This window comes from Lissotriton vulgaris, chromosome 7 (genome assembly GCF_964263255.1).
Source record: "Lissotriton vulgaris chromosome 7, aLisVul1.2, whole genome shotgun sequence".
NCBI lineage: Eukaryota > Metazoa > Chordata > Amphibia > Caudata > Salamandridae > Lissotriton > Lissotriton vulgaris.
In genome coordinates, this window is record NC_141695.1 from 1,662,965,726 (window position 1) to 1,662,989,468 (window position 23,743).

General features: G+C 45.2%; 1 protein-coding gene across 1 annotated transcript in view; it reads right to left on the minus strand.

Moving 5' to 3' along the window:
* The window catches only part of EFCAB8 (EF-hand calcium binding domain 8), a 1,673,324-nt gene that overhangs the window by 171,258 nt on the left and 1,478,323 nt on the right, over positions 1-23,743 (minus strand). Inside the window, exon 20 of the mRNA XM_086932659.1 lies at positions 3,684-3,816. Within this exon, the coding sequence (XP_086788785.1) occupies positions 3,684-3,816 (133 nt within the window). The remainder of the gene's footprint in view (positions 1-3,683; positions 3,817-23,743) is intronic.

The window sequence follows — 23,743 nt, forward strand, 5'->3', positions numbered from 1 at the left end:
GTCCAAGAACTGGTACAGCCTATGCCAGAGAAGAGGAACCGCTAAATCAGTGGTCAATTAGCCTAGAACTAAGTAGTGTTGCCAATGTAAGGGCACACCATGAAAAAAGTCTAGACGACCCACATGTGGTAGTGTTGTTGAGTAGCTTAGGCTTATCAGAGGGGAGTGTTAAGCATTTGTTGTAAAAACAGTCAAGAAATGGTTCACACACTCAGTAAGAAATCTGAGACCAATTTTAAAAATAAAGTAGCTGTTTATATGAATTTAGACAGCAAGATATTTAGAATAACTTAAGTACTTTTGGGAATATTGAATTTAGAAGGAAAAAGGAAAATACTCGAATAATAGTTTTTGATGTATGAGCCTCGCATGCAAAAATGTTATCCTATGGGAGGAAAAACACTCTTAGCAAATAGGTACTTGCAGTCGAAGTTCAGGGGTGCCCTTTGGGACTTAAGGTGCTAGTGGGCCAAGGTCCAAAGTACCACCAGTAGTTTCCATTTACCTACCCAGGTGCATCTGGGTGCAGAGGTAATGGTCGGGATGGTAGCCTCAAGCGCGCCAGCGGTAAAGGCAGGGGACTTGAAATAAGGATGTTGCAATTGGAGCCCGTTTGGTCAAGCTGGGCTGAACGTAGGTCAAGGGGTTACATTCAGAAGTTGGGAACCTGGGCTAAGGTTCAGTTGCATAGGTGCTTGGTTGGCTGGACACTTGAGGTTGGGTCTCTCATGGGTGTCGGTATCCTGCAGCAGAGGGCAAAACAAGACAGAAGGGCCACTCTGGTTGTGGGTCTCGTCGGTCCTGAAGTCCCTTGTTGCGTAAGAAGGCTGTCAAGGCGGTGGTCTCTGGGCTGGAAGAAGAACAGGCCATGGGTGGTGCAAGTGCCCTGGTACTCAGGATAATAGTGCAGGGGGCTACCAGAGGGCGTAATGTCTCATAACTCAGCAGAGAGACAGGAGTGACCTCATAGAGCCACACAAACCTCCTCCTGAAGTATTTCTCCCTCGGTGGGCCTGATGGCTAACAACACAGTGAACCAGGCAGATACAGTTGGTGCCTGCAGATGCAGGGGGCTGGCTCCTCCACCCCAAGGAAGATGATAGCTGGTTGTCAAAGTGCTGGGCAGTCCTCCGAGTGTTGGGAAGGATGCACAGCCACAGGACGAGTCGAGTATTTGCGATTGTTAAGGAGCAAACAGTAAGGCAGGGTTTGGCACCGGTTTTTGTGCAGGTCCTTGGTACTCCCTGTGTTATCTATTTGTCCTTCTTCAGTCCCCAGGAAGTCAAATCTGTCAGTCTGGTGTTGGGGGGACCCATTAAATGCTCAATTTCGGTGCGTTTAGGGGAGTATATGGCAGTAGCCAATGGGCTACCTACTACTAGGGTGACTACATCCCCTATATGACCACTTCATGCGGGGAGTTGGCATAATCCTGATCCAATAAAGTGGTGAAACCCTTCTTTGGCTTTCCACTTCAGGTAGCCCACCTTAGGGGTGTAACTAGCCTCTGAGTGAAACAAGCCTCCTGAATATCTAATTTCCAGTCTGCTCTGGTTTCAAATGAGCCCAAGGGCGGAGGAGGTATTCTCCAGATCCGGGGCAAGCCGGGGTCCCTTAACAAATGCAACAGAAGCTTTGAAGCCTCTGGCCTAGATATGCTACATCACTAGCCATCCTGCTGGAGGAGGTGAGAACACCTTCTGTTGGGGCAGGCATTGTTCATGACCTCTGAGAGCATAGGCTCTCCCTTTTTCCCGGGGGACAAAAACTCACCTGTGGTGGAAGGATGGAGGATACTAGCCAGCCAACACACACGTGACTAGTAGGATTACAGGAAGCACCTCTAAGGTGCCCTCTGGCTGCATGCCTTCATAAATCCGATAATGCATCAGTCCAGATTTATTAAGACAAGGTATTTGATACCAAACACCTTTCAATTACAGTGAAGCTGGGTAACTCGTAATGACCAGTGCCTAGTACATACTTATAAAATTACTTCCTGTTCTCTTGCAATGGCTAGCAATAGAATTAGGCATCACTGGGGCATATCCGCTCATGCAGATGTGCCCTCACATAAACTATAATGCACCCTACCTTAGTGCTCTAAAGGCCTGCTGAAGGGGGGACTTATATATAGTACATGCAGTGTACTTTGGCATTGCAGACCGGGAGTGGGCAATGTTGTGTTTTCGGAATGGTTTGCACCATTTCATGCATCCTGCAATGGCAGTTTGCATGGAGTTTGAGTGTGGGTCCCTTTGGGTGGTACAATACATACTGCTGATCTTAGTGACCCTCTTTAGTTCCCATGCTTTGGGTACCATTTAGCAGGGTCTTACAAGGGTGCTAGAGTCCTTGCCAATTGGGTTACAATCAACAATTGCATCGTTTTATCGAAAGAGCACTGATACTAGGGCCTGGTTAACAGGGACTCAGTGCACTTCCAATTAAAAGCATCAGTACTAAGGAGCAAAAAGTAGGGTGACCATGTCAGAACAAGGTGCTTTCTTACGCTAAGCAACTACAGATGACACATCACTGCTGATGAATCAGCCCTGAGGCCACAACTGACGTGCCAGTGTGCCCGTCCGTACTCAGTCTAAAGGGCTGCAACTTAGTGCCGCTACACAAGACTTTGTGCAGTGACTCCATCTATCGATTCCTGTTTTAAAAGGAAGTCGTCACTATGGCCCTCTTAGTTAGAAGCTACACAGTGAAGAGTGGTAATTTGAGATGTTCCCACTGCACCACTAGATCTGCAACAACCACTGAGGAGATAAAAAGAGACAAGCACTGCGCTCAACAATGTGTTATCGTGTCTGTTGGTTGAATGTTGAGATCTGAGCTCTTGTGTCCCATGCTGCCTCTCTGAAAAGCCTTTGTGTATTCTCCCTCACCACCCTGAAGGTCACGTGAAGAAAGGGTTGCACTTAGCCTAGATAGACCCACAGCACACCACCTAGGTTGGGGCACTGTAGCTCCTATTTGCAGTGGGGTCCCCTAAATGTGGTCGACACCGCCCAAATCGGTATTAAAGGTAATGCAGTAATTTTGTATACTGTACTGCTGCAGTTTCTTTCAGGGACAAACTCACCAGGTCAAACAAGGAGGAATTTGAGCCAGGAAAATGACCCAGAATTTAGGAATGACATGAGGGTATGATTATCGAAACACCAAATTCTAATGCTTTTTATCATTCAATATATAATAACTTCCATTATTGTGTTAAATCCATATCCCAGAATTACCACAAAATAAAGCAGGGCATATACTGAAGTTTTCACCATAAGCTGGTACACCCAGTGCTTGATATGTGTTTTTGGAACACACCATTACTTGTGAATGATTTAAAGTAACTGTAATATTGAACCACATCTAACCTAATGCATCCTGGAGAACTGCTGTGGTAATGTCAGTGTGTCCCTTCCACTAATTGTTTGGCTCTTCCTGAAGCTGATAATCCGGTGGGAAGCACCTTCCCTCTGGAGTGGTACTCGCCTTGAGAGACAATGAGGAGCATTTCAGTGAACACTCTTCTAATTGTATTTTAAAGTGACTGTATTCTCTAACTGCATCTACCACAATGCAAATGGGAGATCTAATGATGTTAGGCCAAGCAGTGCACTCCCTTCACCTCCAATGCTTTAGTTTTCAGACTACTTCTTATAATAAATCACACTCACTCCCAATGAGGATATCTCCCTTCGTTCAGAACTCGAAGTGTTTGACTGGACCCAATTCTTCGTAAATCACGAGGCACATCATATGGTTTCTCAGTGGGTAAGCCAACTTGCCATGATGATAACCCAAAGGTCCCTGCAGAGGAGAAAGGAATGGAAAAGAATGAAAGGGACAATGAAGATAAGAGCAGGTGAACCAACTTGTATAGTGCCCTTGCAGAATGGACAAAGAAGACAAATCTCAGCAGAACTAACACAGAATGAAATTTCAGAACTCAGCAGAAGTGACTCACCATAGTGAATAGAGTACTCTCAGTAACACATGTAAAAAGCCTTCTCTCTTTCTCTCTAGCTATGAAGGACAATATAATATTTCCATAATGGAGTAGTGCTCAGGGTTAGGCTGAATGGAATAGGGGGCTAAAAAACGAACAATGCCACAGTTATTACTGTGATTATCTTCTAGACTGGTACCTGGTGAGACTAGCAGGCATTTTCTACAAATCCATTAATGATCTAGTCGAACATAAGCCTTTATAACGACTGAAGTTTACTGGGCAACAACTGAAGTTTACTGGGCATCGAGTCGGCCATGGGGTTAAAATCAGACAAGTTACTTTTTCTGAATGTAGTAATACTTAAAGTGTTGAGCGTCAGGTTTCCTTTATATTAAGGCAGTTGAGTATTACTGAATCCTTTTTTTCCTTGGAGGGAGGGTCCTGCCCCTGAAAAAATTCCAGATCATACAAATCTGATAAAACCGCAGAATTGACTACATTAGGACAGCAGTGGCTACAGGCACCATTTTGAGATCTCAGTAGGGCCAATTCACAGAACTGATCTGAGATAAACTCCTAAACGTACTACCTTTGATATTCACAGAAGGCATTTAATCGTAGTAAACTTAGGACTCCTAACTTTACTACTACTAAACTGAGAAAAAATCCTAACTTTTAGATTTTCGGTATTCACAAAAGGCATTTAGTAGTAGTAAAGTTAGGAGTCCTAACTTTACTACTACTAAATGCCTTTTGTGAATAGGAAAAGTAGTACGTTTAGGATTTTATTTCAGTTTAGTAGTAGTAAAGTTAGGAGTCCTAACTTTACTACTACTAAATGCCTTCTGTGAACACCAAAAGTAGTAAGTTTAGGATTTTATCTCAGATTAGTTCTGTGAATCGGCTCCTAAGACACTTATTAAAGAAAAAAAACATACACACTGGGGCCTGAATACTGGGTAAACAGCCTTGTGAAAATCCTTGAGAAAGCCCCAGCCTTGCAGGCTTATATGGGGTGAAACATTCTAAGAGCCATTGGGGCTAACAAACTGGAAAAAATGGAAATAACTTGCAAATATGATATTTGTGGAGGAATATCCCTATTAAATGAATAAAAGCATTACAAATAGAAACAAAAGTGATAGCTGAATTTTTTCTGGGACAGAACCCTCACTCCAAGCAAATGAAGGATTCAGTAATGTTCAACTGCCTTAATATAAAGGAAACCTGACGCTCAACACATTAGGTATTACTACATATACAGAGTTTCCACACAATATAACTCTTTATGGAGAACATAAAATAGGTTCAATAAACCTGAGGCATTTAAGGTGGGACGTAGAGAAGGTCATCCCTGCAAATAATTCTGCTTCTATACTACTTTTTCTGATGCATGCAAAGTAGCTCAAGTTACTGCCTTGCAGATGATAGAGGAAAACATGTTTTGCAATGCTAACGTGAGCTAAATTTACAAAGAATTGTAAATAGAAATAAGGCTACAAAGGCTACAATTGGCCACTAGTAAAGAATTTAAAGAATTTTATGAATCAACCTCTGTACTAATAGACAGATTTCCCATTCCGAGCAGGTCACAATCTGGCCTACCTCATGAATATTAATACAGTGGGTTGCAATTGTGGATTACTCCAAATTACAGTGGTGACATGGACATTCAAGCACCATGGCACTCTCCTGTGGGCCGGTAAGAGATTACACACACATATTTAAAAAGTTGATATAATTTAATTTAACTTTATTTCTCATGGGGTTTTATTTTAAGCCCAAGTCTCCATTATTTTCTATGGGTTGGGGATACAGTATCAGTGATTGTACACTGTATGTTCTAGACTTATTATTGCTCTTTTTTGAAAGTAGTAACTTTACACTCATATATTTTGCTCCATCCCCCGTTTCTACTATATTTTCGAGCAACTTTATGCTCAGATTTAGTGGGTAGCCTCAAGTAGTATGTGTCTTCCACTCCGGTAGTGACGTGCACGGTACCTATATAGGCAAGCTGATGTCAGTTCTTTACTTTCCGAGCCAGATGCGCTGACCTGGAAATAGCTACCCTCATTAATTTTTTTACTGGCTTTTCCTGAATTTTTCTCCACTCTTTTGTGTGAGGATACCACCTAAGGAACCGTCTGGTTTGAAACCACGTGGCCTCTGTGTCAGAGAGATGTCTGTGACAGAACACCACTTGGTGTGCTTATGGTGCTTGGAGCATTACCAGGACTCCAAGATCTGTGAGGACTGCCACTCTATGCACCCTAAGGTGCTGAGAGAGTGCTCTCTCCAGATCCTCGCCGCCTGATGTTAGACAAACCTGCGACGCTCCAGATACCGCCCTCAAATGTCAAGCAGTTCGAAAAACCTGAGAAGCAAATAAAACCTGCTTTTGAAAGTACCGCTATTCAGAACATCACATACTTCATCACTCTTTCTGCGGAGCAGCCTCTACCTTCTGGAACTCCTTACCCACGGACAGAGGGCAGCCCAACTCTACAGGCTGTTTGACAACCACTAAATACTCACATGTTCAGGCTATACTTGGCCAAATACCTCCTACAGCTCTACCAATTCCATTCCTTCCACTCTTCTGCCTGACCAGCTGGTCAAGTTACCCTCTTCTCATTAACTACTCCCTCACACTTCCAATCTCCTTCTCTCTTTTCTTCTCTTTGCCGTAGCTCTCTCCTCCCTTTCTTCTACCCTGTACTCATCTTTGCTCTGTCTACAAGTCTCCTTTCTCATATCTTCTTTACTTCTCTCTCCACACCCACTCCTCCCCATAGCTTTTAAATCTACTTTTCCTGATGGAAATTGGTTTATTTGTACAGTACTTGCTTTAATGTTACTTTTTAAGACCCTGTGTTGCATTATCATAAAGCACATTTATACTGAGTGAACATATGCTATACAAATCTGTGAAATAAGTCAATTTAAAGTCATTAGATGGCCATTTGTGAGGAAATACACCAGAGACCTATCCGGAGAGCCAACTAGTGGATCATTTTCAGGGACCCACCTCACAGCAGGAAAAGCTTGAATGGGTTGTTTGGTCTTGTGAACACCAAATCAAACGCTGTAGACATAAAATGGAAACACTCGTTATCCAGGGGCAGATGTATGAAGCTCAAATGGGTTTGCAAACGCCAAAATTCGCATAATTTCTGCGTTTGCGAACTCATTATTGCTAAATGGTATGTATGTAGCAAATTTGAGTGCAAAATAAGGAATCGCAAATTAGCGATTCCTTATTTTGCGCTTGGTTTTAAGGAATCGCATATGTTGCGATTCCTTAAATGCATTGTATAAAGCACCCAAGTTGTGCGATTTCTCATTAAGAAATAGCAAATTACCACCAACTTGAAAACGCGTACACCCACTAAACTCGTCATTTGCAGTTCGTAGATACCAGACTCAACCATATTCGTGCGAGTCAAAAACATCACTTACGATTGTCACGGAACCTCAGACGCTCCTTTTGCCCTCATGTAGGCAAGCACTAGTCGGAATCATAATCGATCTCGATATTCATCAGACCATCTAGATGCTGCTGCAACATAACTCTATCCATCAGAGCTCCTTTGGTAACAGGCGGCTGTCTCATACATGTTGTAGCACAGAGGCCACATAAGGCAGGACCACACTGCACACAAAGGCAACACGTGAACAGAAATGCTACAACAACTCCGATGATCATCAGAATCTTCCAACCCCAGGTCGACATTAGGCCCCAAAACCACCCAAGTAACGTCCAATCCCCTACGTCCACGTGTATGGACTCGGAGATCTTGTGCAACTTTGAGATGGCTTGATAGACAGTCGGAGCGTTGTCTGGAATGAATATACAACAACTCGAATGGATCACCTTACATACTCCACCTCGATCTGCTAAGACAACGTCTAAAACCATACGGTTTTGCAACGTCATAAGCCTATCCGCCTGAAGCTCTGCCGTAATGTTGCCAAGGGCACTGGCAGTGATATTAGCAGTCGATTCCACCACTCGAGTCAACTGTCTCAGGTTCCTACTATTAACCATAGGCCCCCCAAATGGAAAGAAACCCTTGAAAAAGTCTCCTGCCTCTTGACCGGCAGTGTCCTCTTTGCTAATCACGCCCCTCACAACTCTAGTCTTGTGGTAATCTGCATCAACGGTAAACGTCGGAGGCAACAAGTTTGCAATATAACATGTGCCCGCGAAGTCCAGGGGCAACCATGTATACGCACGATCATAGCAGACAAAATACGTACCCTTGGCAGTCAGGAGAACAGGGGAAGAGAGCATTGGTAAGACATACGTCTCAGAGCAAGCACTCTCTCCAAGATAGGCTCTCAGGCTTCGGCCACGGCCTTTCAAGCAGAAGTTACCAAGGTGGGGTACGACCCATATCGGAGATGAACTTCTGAGCTGTCTATCGTCTACGAGCGCACTATACTCAACCTCACTCAGATCCCTATAAGCTTGCACCTCTTCCTCCGGGATGAGCAAAGGCTCATAGATATCCCTATCTAAATCAGCAATCGCTATCACCAAAGACTTATGGTACGGGCCGGGACCAAAGTGCGGAGGACGTGGCTCTCGATTGGGGTAAGAATCTAGTGCACTTCGAAACATTGATTGCAATGCTCGAGCTGAACCCTGGGAACTATAAGGAAGGACCAAGTATGGAATTCCCTTATCCGAGGTATGTGGCATTAACCCACACACCCAACAATTGGTAGTGTTCACCACTAACTGATGCTGATGAAGGAGCTGAACGAAGGAATTGTTCATGAATTCTGCACGTCTAACCTGCTCGTGTTGGGGTAAGATGTGAAAGGAATGAGGGGACACAGTGGAGGTAGGTTTAGGTTCAGAAGTAGGAGTAGGTATGGCAGAAGGTAAGAAGTACTGTATCATATAATACACCCCACCCGCTAATAACAAGGAAACAGTTAGAAACAGAAGGAACACCTGAAACATGAAGCATTTCGTACGAGTAATTTGTTGCAGTTTGAATCTTTGGGCCTGAGCTTTTTCCAAATCCAACAGCTTCAAGAACGCCATCCTCTAAAACCGTCCGCAACGTTTCTTGACGCACTTCGTTCTGTGTAGCAGTAGTCAATCCCCAGGAGTTCCCAGGAACCGACGGTCTCCGACCTAGTGTCAAGACCTACTAACCAGAAGGAAGTACGCGCGCGGCCCTACGGTTCACCCGGATGCAAGGTATCTTAATTTACAAGTATATACAAAATCTCCTAGCTGTAGAAGCAAAAACACATATATGGAAAAAACTCAATATTACAAAAATCACAGTTATACGAGTGTTCAGACTGATTGTGGGCAATGGGGTAACGTAGATGTCGAGGGACAAAGCAAATATTTTTATTAGTCTTTGGTATTGGATCGCAGAAAATATCGGCTTCTCCCAGGACGTGTCTGTTCATCAAACAATGGATCCGATGAGGGGACAGAGTTCTGTTGATCAGTCAATTGTTCAGACCTTGAGTTTTGTGATGACAAATGTTCAACAATGTCGTTCTGCTGCACTGAGGATTCTCCGACAGGCTGAGCGTCGCTAAAAGGAACGAAGGTCGGCAATGTTTCCGTTTCAGACGAGGCAATGCCCTTCCTCACCCACGAGTCTGCTGATAAAGGTATAGGTACCTTTTTGGTATGGGTGGCATGCACCCAATTCTTGCGGCCTTCCAAACGAACAGCAGTCCTCGTGGCAAGGAGTACTTGGTAGGGTCCAGTGAAGCGGGGTTCAAGATTTCGTTTTCTTCCAAAATTGCAGGTTACCACCCAGTCTCCGGGCTGGAGCTGGTGGCCTGGACCCTCCGTCTGCGTCGGCAGTGCTTCAAAGACCTGTTGGTGAATTAACCTCAGTTTAGCAGTCAGATCATGAAGTTAATCGATCAACATTGGGTACGCAAGATCAGAAAACACACTCGGTCTAGGGACCCCCCAAACATTTGCAGGACGGCCGAACACTATTTCATAGGGACTGAGCCCTACTCGGAAGTGTACAGTCGCCCTTGTTGACAACAGAGCTAGAGGCAAAGCGTCAGGCCACGAAAGACCAGTCGTAGCCTGATTCTTCGCTAATTTTAACTTAAGGGTGCCATTATACCCTTCAACCAAACCTGCTGACTGGGGATGATTTGCGCTATGGAATTTTTGAGTAATTCCAAGGCCCTTACACACACTCTTCATCACACTCCCCACAAACTCACTTCCGTTATCAGACCATACAATCCGTGGCATTCCATACCGAGGAAAGTATTCCTTCAGTAGGATTTTCGCAGTGGACAGAGCTGTGTTATCTTTGAGAGGGTAGGCTTCAATCCATCGGGAGAATGCGCAAACCACAACTAAAACGTATTTAAGGTTATTGCATCGCTCCATATGGATGAAGTCTAGCTGAATCACCTCAAAGGGACATGAAGGGGGAGCAAAATGGCCAGGAGGTGTAGGGGTTCCCTTACCAGGATTGTACATCATACATATCATGCAATTCTTAACCAATCTCTCAGCACATTTAGTGATACCGTCATTCTTCCATACAGGGGACAACAACTTGCAGATACCTTTCGCACTAATATGTGCTAAACCGTGTGCCATCGTCACAACAGCTAGCACATACGCATCCGGCAACATTCATCTCTTATGCTCCGACAGATCAATCCAGCAACCATTCGCATCCAACTTTCACATACTCTCTTTCCACTTCTTCTTTTCAGTCTCAGTGGCCTCATTCTGTATCGCTTTCACACTCTCGATAGTATCTTCACACATGCCAGTCTCTGTAGGCCACCTAACCGAACTCGTCACATACATCCTAGTGCTAAGGTTCCGGGCAGTCTCCTTAGCAGTCTCATCCGCAAACGCATTACCACGGCCAACATCATCCGTTACTTTACGGTGCGCACTACATTTGACAATCGCCACCTGCTTAGGCAATGTAAGTGCGTCCAAAAGATCATTCACAAGCTGTCCATGCTGAATCTTAGTGCCATGCGACATCATAAAACCTCTCTCTCTCCACAACCCTCCAAAACTATGTGCGACGCCAAAAGCGTATTGGCTGTCGGTAAACACATTCACCCGTTTCCCTTTCGACAACACACATGCTCTAGTCAAGGCAATCAGCTCTGCAGCCTGGGCAGAATTCTGATTCAATCTCGCAGTTTCCACAACAGTATTCAAAGTTACCACAGCATACGCAGTCGTCACATCACCATTCGGCAATTTAAAACATGAACCATCCACATACAAAGTCCCATCGGGATCTTCCAAGGGAGTGTTTTTCAGGTCCACACGACCTTTTGTTTCCTCTTCCGTCCGTAAGTAGCAGTCATGAGGTGCTACTTCATCTGATTCCATACTAATTGGCAACAAAGTCGCCGGGTTCAGGACATTACAACGCTTTATCTGAATGTGACTTGCCAACAGCGTCAACTCGTACCCAGACAACCTCGCACTCGTCAAGTGTTGGGTTTTCGTACGATTCAAAAGAGTGTCAACTGCGTGCGGAACCATCACCGTAAGCATATTATCCATGACCAATCCTGCAGATTGTCGGATGGACACCGCAGCTGCCGCTGTTGCTCTCAAACAACTCGGCAATGCTCTAGCTACCGGGTCCAAGGTCGAGGAAAAATATGCACATGGACGCTCCTTACCGCCAAAAGGTTGCGTCAAAACACTCAACGCACAACCTTCCCTCTCGTGAACGTATAATGTAAACGGCTTGCTGTAGTCAGGGGTACCTAACACAGGAGCCGAACACAACGCGTCACGCAATTCAGAAAAACTTTTCTGACATTCTTCCGTCCATGGTAAAGGAGTTGGAACATCCTTGCACGTAAGAGCCACCAATGGTTTCGCTAGCAATGAAAAATTTGGAATCCATTGCCTGCAGTATGACGTGATACCTAAAAAGGCACGCACATCTCTCTGAGTCGTTGGCACAGTCATTCGAGCAATTGCTGCAATTCTCTCTGGGGTCAACCTTCTTCCCTCCTTTGACAATAAGTGACCTAGATAGGTTACTTCTTGACAACAATATTGTAATTTAGAAGGTGACACCTTGTGATGTAGGTCACAGAGATGCTGCAACAACGACACTGTAGCTGTTTTGCAAATGTCCTGAGTGTCTGCAGCCACCAATAGGTCGTCGACGTATTGGATCAAGGCTGCACCAGCCGGCAACACAAACGCATCAAGTTGGCCTTTCAAGGCTTGACTGTATATCGATGGACTCTCACAGTAGCCCTGAGGAGCACGTTTAAACCTAAAGCTGCGGCCACCAAGAGAGAAACCAAAAAGGTCTCTACTCTCTTCAGCAATCGGAATGCTGAAGAACGCATTCTTCAGATCGATCACTGAAAACCAAGATGCAGAAGCTGGAATCAGAGTCAGTAGAGCCGTAATGTCAGGCACCACAGGGAACTGAGGAATCACAATTTTATTCACCTCTCGTAAATCGATAACAAAACGATAAACAGGAGGCTTCGATGGATCAGTGCGCTTCAGAATGGGCAATACAGGACTATTGCACACGCTTCCCCTAGTCTCCTCAATGACCTCTTTCTCGATCAAGTCATAGATGATTGCTAACAACGCTCGCTCACCATCAAGGGAGATACGATACTGGGGAATACGCGGCAAACGCACATTAGATTTCAAGTGCACAACATAAGGGGAGATATCAAGCAGGCCCACGTCATTGGGACCTGTTGCCCACAAAGATGCAGGAAGAGAACTCAATTCCGGTGGAAGCTTATCGAGAGACAAGTACATTGGAGAGATAACTCTCTCACCCAAAGTAAGCTTTACTCCCGAAGGAGAACAATACAAAGTCGCATACAGACGTTTAAGCAAATCCAGGCCTAAGAGATTTTCACCACAACCAGTGGTCAAAATCAGCGGAGCTTGCAGCTCACGAGGCCCAATTGTAAGGGGCAATGGGCACGAAACTGGATTGCTAACGGGGGCGCCAGAGAATCCAACGGAAACATTTGTTAAGCCAGACAAAGGTGCGCCAGGGAGTTTCGAATGCATGATGGAACTTTTCGCTGCACCAGTGTCCAACAGAAAAGGCTCAACAACGCTCGAGGTGGCAACTGCGACGTAAGGCCCTCTCTGATCAACCGGAACTGATACTACTCCCTCTCCTTGTCTATGGCTGTCCTAGTAATTACCGTTGTCAGTGCCCTGATCGACGTAATAATCGTCTACATTGTACTGCGCAGATCGCCCTTGCGATGATCCACGCTGATCAAAACAATTGTTTGAATCTGACGAATTATCTGAACGATCATTTTGAACACCACGACCTCTACCGCGTGATGCCTGTTGCAGACCACTACGACCTCCCCATGATGAACTACCACTGCTTCGATCACGTAACACTAGACAATCGAATTTCAAATGACCCTCACCCCTACAATAGGCACACTGATTGTACCCCAACGAAGATCTCTGCGAAGAGGAGTCATTTCGTGATTGCGACCTATTTGACTGTGACTGTGATCGATTACGCTGTTGCGAATCATTCTGATTCGAACGCGGAGGATACGCTTGTTGCAACAATACTTTAGTCTTGAGCTCTTTTGTCTTTTTGTCAGCGCGATCATTCTCTTCTTTCTCCCTATTCTCATAATACTGTGCCGTAGCCAATATTTGAGCAGAAGTAGAAACAGCCCACGCACTCTCAGAATTCCTTAATTTGTTTCTTAAGTCAGGCAACAGGTTAGAGACAAATTTGTCCACGAACAACCTCTGACCTCCCTCGGTACCCATATCCTGACCACTATGGTCGATAAATGCCTCCTCAAATCTCGTAAAGAAATCAGAGACACTCTCGTCCTTCTTCTGTTTGCAAGCGGACAACTTGTCCCAATTCACCTTCATAGCTGGCATAAGCGTTTTCATTAGGGTAATGATTCTCTGAGGGAGATCGGTAATGAGCTGTTCAGGTTTAGCCCCACCAATTTGTCGTGTATCTGCCGCAATAAGAGCAGCCCAGTCGCCACCTAATTCTGCTGCATGATTTTCCTGACGAATCTTTGCCCAAACCGGTTGCGGTACGACATTACCGAACAACATATCGATGTCGGCAAGATTCATTATCGTAGCATCTACAAGCTGTGATAATTCTTTATAATACCCTGCAGGATTTTTGCGAGGGTCAGGCAAAGATTGCTTTACCTGCAAAACTTCCGATCGTTTCCACAGGAGGTGTATCCACACTCTCTGAAAATGCGGCAAGACTGCAGGATTTTGAGTAGCATCACCTGGCATCCACACCGGTGGAACTTCACGCATGGGATACTGACCAGGCGCTCCTAGCGGTCCCTCAATGTCTTCTACGAACAATGCTCGAGGCATTATAGAGGGACGAAAAGATAATAACTGCTCGACAGCACGTCGAACATTAGAGCCTACTAACATTCCGCTCGAAAACTGAAGCTGAAGATCAGTCAAAGCAGCTAATACATCGTCAGATGCATTAGCCGATATTTGGTCACGTAATGCCTTACACATTTGTTCGAAAACAAACCTTTGCGTCGGCATATTGAATTGACAGAACGTATCTAACACCACACGTGGAGGATTTCTAATGGGGTATTTCATCCAGTTCATCGCCATATTATACAATGTGTCACGTTCCCTACTACCGGGAAGCTGACTACGTCTCTGAGGACCATCCGAACCAGCGGACTCAAGTATAGGTCCAAGTGAATTGAAGAAGTTAGCAGCAACAGAGGGAGTACAACGTCGAACAGATGGAGAAGAAGAATAATATAAGGGATTAACAAGAGAAGTGTCGGAAACAGAAGGGACAGCGGGAGTAAGTAGAACAGGAGGAGCAGCAGGAGCAGGAGTATGAGGAAGTACAAGCGGAGGAGCAGTAGGGACAGAAGCAGGCAAGGGAGCAGGAACAGTCGGAAGAACGGGTACAGGTTGAGGAACAGGTTGGGGAACAGGTACAGGGACAGGTACAGGGGGAACCACAGGAGCTGCGGTACCCTGTGCGTACGGAGGTGGTGACTTCAGAAGATAGGACAGTAAAGGGTCCTCAATTGATTCCTCCTTCTTATCCGTACCCGTTGGTAAAGCGGGATAACATTTATCTATAGACATGCGCTGCAATCTATCGAAAACTTCCTTTTCCTTTTCCTCCTTATCGCGCTGGAACTGCTCTGCGTTCTTTACCGTTGTAACAATTCCTTCTCTCTTATTACGTTTTACCTGTTTGATTTCTCTCTGTTTGGCTTCTTTGCGCCACAACCGAAAGGAATCAAACATGGCCAGCTTGCTTTTCTTTGGAACAATTTAGCTTCAAGATTATCTAAGATCGGGGTCTCGAAACTACCATGAGGTGGCCAACTGACTACACCATCCTTCTTAGTGTAACGAACCCAATACTCATTGAACGTAATTGGACCTAATCCATGTTTACTATATAACTCGTAAGTTGGAGTTCCAACCGGAGGTATCGGACACGAGTCCTCCAGTCGGGAATCCGCACCACACTTTCTGAAACAACTGAACAAAGTACTACGGCCAGGCATCTTGCACACCAGCCGAGTTTCACAAACTTCAAGGGTTATAGGATTTACAAAGTCCCTGCAAAGAGCAAAAACCCTCGGTTTTTGGCGACTGCAGACGTCAAATATCACAACAAAGAACCAAGTACTAAGAACCACAAATGCAATGGAACCATGCAACAACTAAGCACCCACAACTAAGGACTATGGGAGCGACCCACAAATACTTAACTCAAAGATCGATGGTGTCAGCAGGAAGGCCCGTCAATCGTCTCGCTGTACCAAGGTCTACGCCAGGTGCCAAAACAGGTCTACAGTCAGGGCAGCAGTCCGTCGCAGCCGTCAGGAGGCGGGAATCTTCGCGGGAAAAGTCGTCGGGCCACTTGTTTCGACAACAGGATCGATGAAGCGGGGTGCACCTTCCCTCGGAGATTTCACACGAAGTTCCTCACGATCGTCGGGCTTGGACCGGTACCACTGATGCAGCCCCACGTTGGGCGCCAACTGAAGGACTGGGTTTTTCTAAGACCCAGCGGTGCCAGGGGACAACACCTGAAACCTTCGTGGGTAACCTGTTCCGGCGTACAAATGACAGAGACACGGGACACTTCCTTCGGCGTCAAAGATTCGAGGTTTATTACTGCAGGGAACAGAAGTCACAAGAAGTACAGCAAGTGTAGGTTCGTGGAGCCTGATTCGAATTGCTACTGTGGGTCGCTCCTTTTATACAGTTTTCTCTCATAGGTTAACATGGTACACAAAGGTTTACAACTTGGTTCCCATCGTAAAGACCATAAGGGGTTGCTTTCATGTATTCAGGGCCCGGAACATAAGTACAGAAACGTTTGGTGGTTCCCAACTGTAAAAACCCATCTTCCCACCATTAGTACATTCCAATCAGCAGTAAACAGATCGAGGAAGGGACAGAAACAGGTGCAGAGGAAGACAGAAACAGTGGGGAGATCGAAAAGGGTGTAAAAGGGGTGGTATCGGGAAACACGAGCTGCAGGCATCAAAGGGACGTGCCTAATGAGATGCACAACTAAGACAATAGACCGGCACGGCAAGATGAGCCTCGAGCGGGGCCATCTGCCTTACAGTGTCATCCCCCTCATCATAAAGACACTTTCAAAGGAAACGTGTGTTCCGCAAAAGTCTTGGGAATCCCAGGGTCGCGAAGCGGACAGCGTCCGTTCGCTGGCTACTTGAGGGCAAGAGACAAAATGGATGCCGTATCTAAGATGGAACCCGTGGGTACAGATAGAGAAACCCACGAAACAGACGAACGGTTTAGGCTAGCACAGCGAAAACGCGTACACCCACTAAACTCGTCATTTGCGGTTCGTAGATACCAGACTCGACCATATTCGTGCGAGTCAAAAACATCACTTACGATTGTCACGGAACCTCAACCCTTGAAATTATTCTCAATTTGCGATTCTCAAATTGCGAATCGCAAATTGAGAATAACTTCACATTCATTCCTATGGGCCTCCTGGCCCATAGAAATGAATGGGAAATTATTCCTTAATTGTGATTCGCAATTTGCTAATCGCAATTAAGGAATTTTAAGAAATCGCGAAAAAATGCGATTTTCTACATACATACCAATTTGCAAATCTCAAATAGCGATTTCTAAAAAATCGCTTTTTCAGATTCGCAAATCTCGATGTTGATACATCTGCCCCCTAGTCTCTTAGATGCTGACATACCTTTGATTGTTTCTGGGGTTTTCATTTGTAACATCTTTGGAGACAACAGCAATGATTTCTGCTGTAGGTGACTCAGTAAGTAAGTGCTGAGAGAAAATGTACCAAGCAACCTGTAAGGAAACGTACTAGAAAAAAATCTGTTTCTCTCCAATTTAGATCATAATGGTCAACTTCCAAAAGAAGCCCGGCTCGCCAAACACAAATTGCTGCAAAAGGTATCGACAGTGATTTTTAGATTATATTTTGATGTCAGGAGCATTGGTTGGGCTGATATATTACTTTGAGGCGCTAAATAACTACTTGAATGACAACCTTCCTATACGTACTAGCCTAGTGGTGATTTTGCCTGACATTGTTATAAATGGTGCAATTGGACAATATGTGCCAATTAATTCAGAAACAAGAATTAGGTGGTCTATTAATTCAGTTTCAGTTTAACACTTTAATCAGAAGGTTTTCCATCCGCAAAAGTAACATACATATAACAATAGACATTTCATGCAGTTAAAAACATAATTAAATATTATCACGAGAGAGATTACAGATACCAGCAAGTAGTTAAAACGATAAGTGGTCTATTAATCTTCCTCAATTAATGGTTTACCATAAACTTGTCAATGACTGTAATTTAAACAATGAAGTCTCAATGGCAACATTTAAACTAATACATTTCTCTGTAATGTCTTACTAGACAAGAGTGAAAATTCAGCTACTTCTGCTTGCACGCACAGTGGCAACTATCAAGCATGATATGTAGTTTATTGCTGATTGTATTGACAAGAAGAAATCCCTCCCTGAGGCTCTTAGAGCTTCATTGGTCAAGCCTTTTTGCTCATTCATTTACTAGTGGAAGTCTGTAGCTACTTGGCAAGAACACATATTGGCTATTTATATTATCTAACCTATTAGCACCGAAAATCCCATGGGAACTGGTATACTTGGCTGGCGTCCTTGGTGTGGTTTATCCCTAACTTTTTGACTTAACACCTCCTGTTTTTGTTGGCATTAGGACTATGCGCACCATACCACTTCTACCCAGTGCTAAATTACTAGTGCTGTCTTTTCAAAACATGGTAACATTGGCTTATACCCAGGTGGCATGTTTAATCTATACTACTGTTATAAAGGAAGAACTTTGAGGCTTTGAGGCGGGTAAACTCGGGAACCGCAGCGCCAATCCACACACCCGATACATCGTTGTAATCCTCAGGGTGTGCAGATGGACATAGGCTATATAAAGTTAAAAAATCCGTTATATTTAAAAAATTTACATTATAAAAAAAGTAGTCCCCTCGAAGTAGCGCCGGCCGCGACCTGCGTGCTGACGTCAGGAGCGCGGGGAGGTGCGGCGTCCAGGAGCGCGAGGAGGAGCGGCGGACATGGCGCGGGGGAGGAGCGGTGACCAGCGGCGGACATGGAGCGGGGGAGGAGGTGAGGAGCAGCGGACCGGCGGGAGGAGCGGTGACCAGCGGCGAGGAGCGGTGAACTGAGGAGCGGCGGCCATGGTAAGGCTCCGGGGCACAATGTCGGGCAGGCGGGGGTCGGGGCAGGCGGAGGACGGGGACTTACACCAAAACAGAAGGATACAATTTTGATCTGCTGTGGTGAGTCTCCGGGGGACAATGTCGGGCCAGGCAGGGGTCGGGGCTGGCGGGGGACGGGGAGTTACAACAAAACAGAAGGGTACAATTTACATCGGCTGAGGAAAGGCTCAGGGGGACAATGTCGGGGCAGGCGGGGGACAGAGACTTACAGTATCTGGCATGGAGATTTATGCAGAGCGCCTCAACACTGGGCCTTTGTGACATCCGGGGGACAATGTCGGGGCAGGCGGGGGTCGGGCAGGCGGGGGACGGGGCAGCCTGGGGACGGAGCGGACGGGGGCCAGGGCTGCTGAGCAATGTCGGGGCAGGCGGGGGTAGGGAAGCCTGATTGCTCCCGGACAAGGTCGGGACGGGCTGCTAGTTTACTTTTAAGTCCCAAGTACAGTGCACTACATGTGCCCAAGGCCTGTAAATTACATGCTACAAGTGGACCTGCAGCACTGATTGTACCACCCACTTAAGAAGCCCTTTAAACATGCCTCAGGTCTGCCACTGCAGAGCCTGTGTGTGCAGTTGAAAGTGCCATATCGACCTGGCAAAATAAGCCTTTTACCAGGCCTGAACCTTCCTTTTTAATCCATATAAGTTACCTGTAGGGTAGGCTAGGACAGCCCAGAGGGTAGGGTGCAGTGTATTTAAAAGGTAGGGCATGTACTCTTAAGTTTTAGATGTCCTGGTAGTGAAAAACATTCATTTTTCCGTAGTGTAAGACCTTTTTCTCCCATAGGATAACATTGGAGTTGCCTTATTACATTTTATAAATGTAATTTCGAATGGGAAGAGATAACTGGTTCATGTTTGGTGTCTCTGGAATCCTGGATTAAAATCCTAACTTATGGTAAAGTTGGATTTTAAATTACAATTCTGAACATGCCACTTTTAGAAAGTTGGCATTTTCTTACCTTAGCCATTTGGTGTCTGTAGTCTGTCTCTTGTCACATGACTGGGTACGGTTGGCAGCTGGGCTTTGTGAATTTCACATAGACAGCCACACACAATGGAAGCTTTGTTTTGAGTAGATGGGCAATCACTGGCAGGATGGGAGAGAGGAACTAGGCCAGCCTCACTTACACCTGACTAGGCTGTGTCTTTTCTCCACACAAAGGGCTTAATGACCCTGCACTGTCACTTCAGCCAGCTTGGAGGAAGGGAATTCCATGCACTTCAAAGCCAATGTCTAGTAACTTCTCCCACCTTTCAGAACCAAGGTACCAGTGGATAAAAGAAAGACCTCAGACATTTCCACTTGACTGCACTTCTGCACCTGTGGATACTTTGCCAGGTAGAAGCACTGTTGTGCTGCTGAAAGGACTTCCACTCTGCTGGAGTGGTACTCTGAAGGAGTCGCTGCCTTTCTGTACTGACTTGCTGCCCTCTTGCTTGGGAAGGAAGAACTGGACCTGCAACCGATCTTGAACCCAGGAGCCCATAGTGACTCAAAGGACTAGTCTGCTGGCCTCCTTATCAGAGCCTCTGGGACATAACAGGCTCCCCAACAGCTCCTGGACCTGTCGTCAGTGAGTTTGTAACCCCCCAGACGTGCCTTTTCAGGTCCTGGACTCTTGGTGTGGCTCTTAAGCCCTAAAATTCAAGCTTTTGGGCTGTTTGCAACTCCTCAAGACCCTCTCCAATGTAAATGGGATTCTTGGCCCCAAACCTGAGATGGTAAAAGTTCAGCTGGACTAATCTGGGACTGTAACCGACCCACGCTTCATTACGTTTGGCCTGAACTTTTGACTTTGACTCCTTCCAGCACAACCAGATAGCCATATTTTATTTATTTATTTATTTATTTATAGTGTTTTGTATAGCGCGGACAAGACCCGTGGGTATAAGAGCGCTTAACATAGACGGTAGATTACAAATAGACATTATAATAGCAATTATAACAACAAACATATATGAGGTAGAAGGCGATAGGCTATAAGGGGTGATTAGATATATATATTCCTAAGCCTGTGCAGTTAGCATTACGAGGTGAATAAGTATTAGCTTGAGTCCTAGGCATATAGCCAAGCTCGGTGAGGTAGGGTTATATAGCATTACCAGTGCATTTACATGTGCAATTAGCATTAAGAGTTGAATAAGGCTTAGCTTGTATCCAGGATCACAGAGATAAACCAAAGTGAGGTAGAGGTTATATAGTATTGGCTGTGAGATACAGTTATCAGATCACATAGATGTGAAATAGTAGTAAAGGGTATAGCCGAGGCTTGAACGTGGAATCAGTCATTTGTCAGATATTGATCTTCAGAAAATTCTTGAGGAGGCCATCCTTGTTTTTGGCGTAAATGTTCATATCAGTGATCAATAGGCTTCTCTATGTAAGGTATTTACTTATCATGTGGCTCTTCAGTTCCCGTTTGAATGTTACAGTATTTTGAATCTTCCTGATGTTTGGAGGTAGTGAGTTCCAGACTCTAGGGGCGGCTCCAGAGAACGCTCGGTCATAGGTCTTTTTCTTACGGAAAAAGGCTGGCCTCAATAGCAACTCCTTAACGCTTCTAGTTGGTCTGTTACCTCCGGATAGCTTAATTTTCTTGGCTAGGTATCTCGGCATGTTGAAGTGAACCGCTTTGTGGGTTATACAAGCCATCTTCATTTGAATTCTGGCCTCGTAAGGTAGCCAGTTTAGTGCTTTCAGGTGAGGAGATATGTGATCGAATTTCTTCGATCCCTTGATGAGTCTTGCTGCTGCGTTGAGACAGGCTTTTAGTGGTGCTGTGGATGTTTTCGGTAGGCCAGCTAACGTGGTGCAGCCGTATTCGATCCTCGAGATAACTAGGGATTGGATAGCCAGTTTTAGATCCGCCTCGGAGATAAACGGTTTCAGTTTTCTTAAATAGTTCAAGTGGAAACGGGCGCTCTTGGCCATTGAGTTAATGTGGTCTTTCATGTCCAGGTTCTCATCTAACGTAATTCCTAGTGATTTAGCTGAATTAACTAGGGTCGGGGTGCAATTCAGCGCGGTCACCAGTTTAGTCCATTCCTTTACCTTGGGTAGGCTCCTTGTCGGTGAAATTAGTAGGAATTCTGTTTTATGGGCATTTAGTTTTAGATGGTTAGTGGTTAACCATTGCAGAGCTCTCTTTAGTGTCTCGTTCATTAGGTCAATGTCATCAAGGGAGGCGATCTTTATGTATATTTGCGTGTCATCTGCATACATGTGATAGGATATCTGTGATTTTCGAAGAATCTCCGTGAGAGGTTCCACGTACAAGTTGAATAGGTCAGGGGATAACGTTGAACCTTGTGGGACCCCGATTGCGTTAGGGCGCGGTGAAGAGATTGCTTGGTTGACCAGGAATCGTTGAGTCCTATTCTGCAGGAAAGAATTGAACCATTTCAGCACGTTTCCGGAAAAACCCATCCTGTCTTGTAGCCTGGTCATTAGCATTTCGTGATTTACCGTGTCAAATGCTGATGACAGGTCTAGGAGAATCAGTAGGCAAGCTTGATTTCGATCTAGGGCTTGTAAGGCGTCATCAACAGTATGCAGGATCGCAGTTTCAGTACTATGCCCTGTTCTGAATCCAGATTGGCAATCATCTAGTAATGAGAACTTAGCAATGTGTTGACTCAGTTGGCCCTGCACGCATTTCTCAATAAGTTTGGCCAGTAAAGGGATGTTGGTCACTGGTCTGTAGTTATTCGGGTCTGTTGCATCCGCTGTCGGTTTTTTGATGATGGGCACAACCTGACCTGTTTTTAGGCAGTCACGGAGGGTCCCTTGTCCCAGTGAAGCATTTATTATCTCGGTCCAGATCGGAACTAGAGTGTGGCTGATTTCTCTTACGCACTTTGCCGGTAGAGGGTCTTGGTAATGGTTGTTCGGTCTGAGTTCCGCTAGCGTTTTGGCGATCTTTTCCTGGTCGTATAATTCAAATGTGTCCAATTTGCCTTATTTTTTGTTTGGAGACCCTCTGTTGTCACATTGGCCTCATTATTAGGTGAAGGAAGGGTCAGGAGGTTAACCGCGGCACTTGTGAGCTCAGCTTCAAGCAGTTTGGTTTTCTCCATGAAAAATGTGGAGAATTCTTCGCAACATATGGGAGTTTTTGAGTTCTCTTGAACCGTTTTGGCTAGTTTATTTGACTGTTGTTTTAGAATCTCAAAGAGTTTTCGTGGTCTGTTTATGGCATTGTCCAGTTCAGCTCTTATAAATTCTTTTTGGAATTGATTATCTTTTTGTTATATTGATTTCTGGTTTTTCTGAGGGCTTTCAGCTCGGGAGAGGAGGGATGTTGCCTCCATTTCCTTTCGGCCATTCTCAGTTTGCGCCTGTCTTCGTTCAGTGACTCACTAAACCAAGGATTTTTTGGCTTCTCTGAGACTCTTTTCATTTTTTGTGGCATGGTGTCATTGACGATGTTTCCTATTGAGGTTATGTAGTGATCCGTCAACTCATTAACATTCTGTCTGTTGTTAGGTGGCTTCAGGTCTTTCTCGCATCTTTCAACCAATAGTTCAATATTGGCCTCTTTTGTATCTCGGATCAGTTTTTTGAACTTGCGGGGTTGTATGGTCCTGCCCTTTTTCATTGTAGGTATCGCGAATGTTATAGCGTGATGGTCCGACCAATCACACGGGACTATAGCGAGGATTGATGCCTCTTTATTTCTTGAAATAATCCAGTCTAAGGTCGCTCCTTGTGAGTGAGTGGGTTGGGTGCATGCTTGTGTAAGGTTTAGCTCAATGAGGAAGTCTTTAAGCGAGTTAACCAGTTTGTCATTGCCGTCGTCCCAGTGGAGGTTAAAGTCGCCTAGGAATATATTGTTGGCATCCGAGTTAGTATTGGCCGTTATGATCTCTATTAGTTGCTCTGTGAACTTTGCGTTATCTCCAGGTGGGTGGTAGAACGCATGCATATTGCATCTTTGATTATTTGTTGATCTTATATTAAGACCAAGGTATTCACA